The 3,537-nt window shown below is 36.3% G+C and overlaps 1 protein-coding gene across 1 annotated transcript; it reads right to left on the reverse strand.

Moving 5' to 3' along the window:
- Positions 1-1,257: 1,257 nt before the first annotated feature.
- LOC149972895 (trace amine-associated receptor 13c-like) lies at positions 1,258-2,217 on the reverse strand. The gene has a single exon (XM_090215083.1). It carries the CDS (start codon positions 2,209-2,211, stop codon positions 1,258-1,260), a length of 954 nt encoding a protein of 317 aa, XP_090071209.1. The 5' UTR covers positions 2,212-2,217.
- Between the last annotated feature and the right edge of the window lie 1,320 nt (positions 2,218-3,537).

The following is a 3,537-nucleotide window of genomic DNA, read 5'->3' on the forward strand; positions in this document are numbered from 1 at the left end:
CCTCTGTGTTGTGTGCTTATTGTTTAACCATTGATATGTTCTAGGTCAATTTGGGATCTTAAGGAGCATCAGGTACTGCTGGAATATCTACCAATAGCATGTCCATCTTTTTGTGATAAATTACACTGCTCACTGTTCAAAACATTTATAAGGTATTATAAAGTATGTAAAGTCTTCACTTTAGATTAGGGACTGCAACACGACTGTACTAATGATTAGTAAATAGTTTATAAGTTCATTCATAAGATGTTTAATGAATGATCTTATACATCATTATTACACAGTATAAAAGGTGTTAATAAGTGTGTGAATAACCAGCTTATTAAAACAAATGTGGGAGTAATGATACATGAATGATGAATAAACGATTTACTAATCTATTATACATTCTTTATTACAAAGTGTTATTATAAAGTGTTACCATTCTCTATCAATTCAGAATAAACGATTTACTTAGCAAGTGTTATTGTAAAGTCTTACTAATCTCTATGTTCATTCTGATTCCACAGCATCTGAGAGAGCTGCTCTTGTGTTACCCCTGACCTGGCAGCAGTGATGTAGTGAGAGTAATGGTAGTGTCTGCTGTGGTCTCCACCACTGTTGTGCTTAATCATTAATGCATATTGTAGTTATTTATACATGTGAGAATCCCTAACTGACAAAACATTTACAAATGTGGGAGTAATGATTCATATATAGTGAACAAACTGTAAATTCCTTACAAATGGTTTATTACTTAACATAATGAAGTGTTACCCTTAATTTCATATTCTTGCATTGTACCATCAACTACTTACACAAAACACCATTGAGATATACCTGGACATTATGTGATATCGTACAGTATTGTACATTTCAACTTTACTACACTTGATGAAGACGTTGTGTCACAAATGAGCCACTAGAGGGAGATGTTTAACAACATATAGAACGACTCATTTCGTCCTCAGAATGTATTTTTAGAATACTTACATACTATTTATCATTAAATAACACCGAACAACCACAGCCTTAGGTATTTGGAGAACACAATCCACAATGACTACAATGTCTTTTATAAAACAAGCTTATGCCGCCTTATGCCTTCTCCAAGTCATTCATATCCAATCCATCCAAATCATCCACATATATCTATCTATGGTGACAACACTGAGAATAGTAATGTCAGTGTATTGTTACATGAAATAAATAATTACAGCAATTGTAAAAAAAAATATATATATATCCAACCTATGTTTGTGAAAGTAGGGAATACAATTATAGGAACTTCAGATTTAAAATAAGTTTAGCTTTCACTTTGAACCATGGATAAAAGAAAGCATAAATTATTGGATTTATTAAGGAATTAACAAGTGGCAGAAAACGGATGAATACTGATAAATTGTCACTTAAAAAAGACAAAAATAATAAAATAAATAGTGTTGGAATCCAACAAATTAAAAAGGTGAAAACAACAATAGCTAGAGTTGTTGCTGCTTTTCTCTCAGACTTATTTGCCTGTACAGTTTTAACACCAGACACACTGGCAGCCTCTTTTGAAAATACCTTTCTGGCCTGTGATCTGGCCACCACAAAGATTTTCATGTAAAGTGTTATAATAACAGAGCACGGGACAACCATTGTAAATAGAAGGTCAATTATATTACCCCAGATTGACCCTTCAACAATAAAACATTCTTTCAAACACCTACTGGGTACCAGTACATTTGCAACGTTTTCTATATTAGCAGCACGGTATATGATACAACAACACCAGGTGATGGATATACAACACATCATTCTTGTTATTGTTACTTTAGACTGGTACAATAAGGGATCACACACAGCAACATAGCGGTCAATAGATATCAAGACCAAATTGCCAAGAGATAAAGAAGTACATAAACAAGCAATGTAGGCATGAAACACACAGAAATATTCCCCAAAAACCCAGCATGATTCCATTATTGCTACAGTCATTACTGGTATCACAATCAGTCCCACCAGGAGATCTGACACAGCCAGAGAGAGGATGAGCAGGTTGGTTGGAGTGTGGAGCTGCTTGAAGTGAGAGATAGAGATGATCACCAGTATGTTCAAAAATACTGTGACTGCTGAAATCAATGAGAAGATGATGTACAGTGTTATGTAGATAGATGTCGATAGCGAAGCCTTTCTGCAAGAAGAGTTTCTGTCTTGAAAACAGTATTGAACATCTTCATGTTTCTCCATTTGTAATAAAAGGTGAAAATGCTGAGGTCCTGCTCCTGCTTGGTCCTGTGTGTGACCCTGTCATGTCCGCCTTCTGACAAACTCTGAGCTCTGCCTCTCTATTTATCCCTGAGTTGCTGACAGAAACTCCCCTCCCCGGAGTCTCTCTGCACATAGACACACAAACACACACACGTGGACACGTGAGCACAGAAATGAACAAACGTTTGGTTAAACCCATTATTTGTGAAAGCATGATGTAATGAATGACAGGACTGGATGTTGCTGTGCCCACCTAGCCTGTCCTTCAGTCTTATTGATAGTTAGATATGAGATTGTTTTCAGGTCTTTAATTTGTTCGTTTCCCCAGGGGGGCGTTATTGGAAATATGAATTGGTTCATAACTGACTCGCCTTCTTGTAAATAGGGGGCAGTATTTTCATTTTTGAAAAAATAACGTTCCCAAAGTAAACGGGCTATTTTGTCAGGACAAGATGCTAGAATATGCATATAAATGACAGCTTAGGATAGAAAACACTCTAAAGTTTCCAAAACTGTAAAAATATTTTCTGTGAGTATGACAGAACTGATATTGCAGGCGAAAGCCTGAGAAAAATCCAACCCGGAAGTAACTCATGTTTTGAAAGCTCTGCGTTCCGATGCGTCCCTATTGAGCAGTGAATGGGCTATCAACCAGATTCCTTTTTCTACGTATTCCCCAAGGTGTCTACAGCATTTTGACATTTCACGCCTTTATGTTGAAGAATGAGAGTAAGCGACTTCATTGCGTAAGTGGTCACATGATGGCTCTCAGAGTAATTCTTGCTTAAAATACAGAGGTAGCCATTTTTCCAATCGGTCCTACTGAAAAACCAATTGTCTGGATATATTATCGAATAGATACTTGAAAAACACCTTCAGGATTGATTACAAAAAACGTTTGCCATGTTTCTGTCGATATTATGGAGCTATTTTGGAATATTTTTCAGAGTTGTCGTGACCCAATTTCCGGTCGATTTCTCTGCCAAACTTGAAGAACAAACGGAGCAATTTCGCCTACAAAAATAATATTTTTTGAAAAAAGGAACATTGGCTATCTAACTGGGAGTCTCGGGAGTGAAAACATCCGAAGCTCATCAAAGGTAAACAATTTAATTTGATTGCTTTTCTGATTTTCGTGACCAGGTTGCCTGCTGCTAGCTAGGCATAATGCTATGCTAGGCTATCGATAAACTTACACAAATGCCTGTCTTGCTTTGGCTGTAAAGCATATTTTCAAAATCTGAGATGACAGGGTGATTAACAAAAGGCTAAGCTGTGTTTCAATATATTTAACTTGTGATTTCA

The sequence above is a fragment of the Oncorhynchus mykiss genome, chromosome 22 (genome assembly GCF_057628025.1).
Source record: "Oncorhynchus mykiss isolate SJ-2025 chromosome 22, ASM5762802v1, whole genome shotgun sequence".
NCBI lineage: Eukaryota > Metazoa > Chordata > Actinopteri > Salmoniformes > Salmonidae > Oncorhynchus > Oncorhynchus mykiss.

What these genes read in the sequence shown, in the direction of transcription:
- LOC149972895 (XM_090215083.1), bottom strand. Translation starts at nt 2,211, where the DNA reads ATGGAGAAACATGAAGATGTTCAATACTGTTTTCAAGACAGAAACTCT.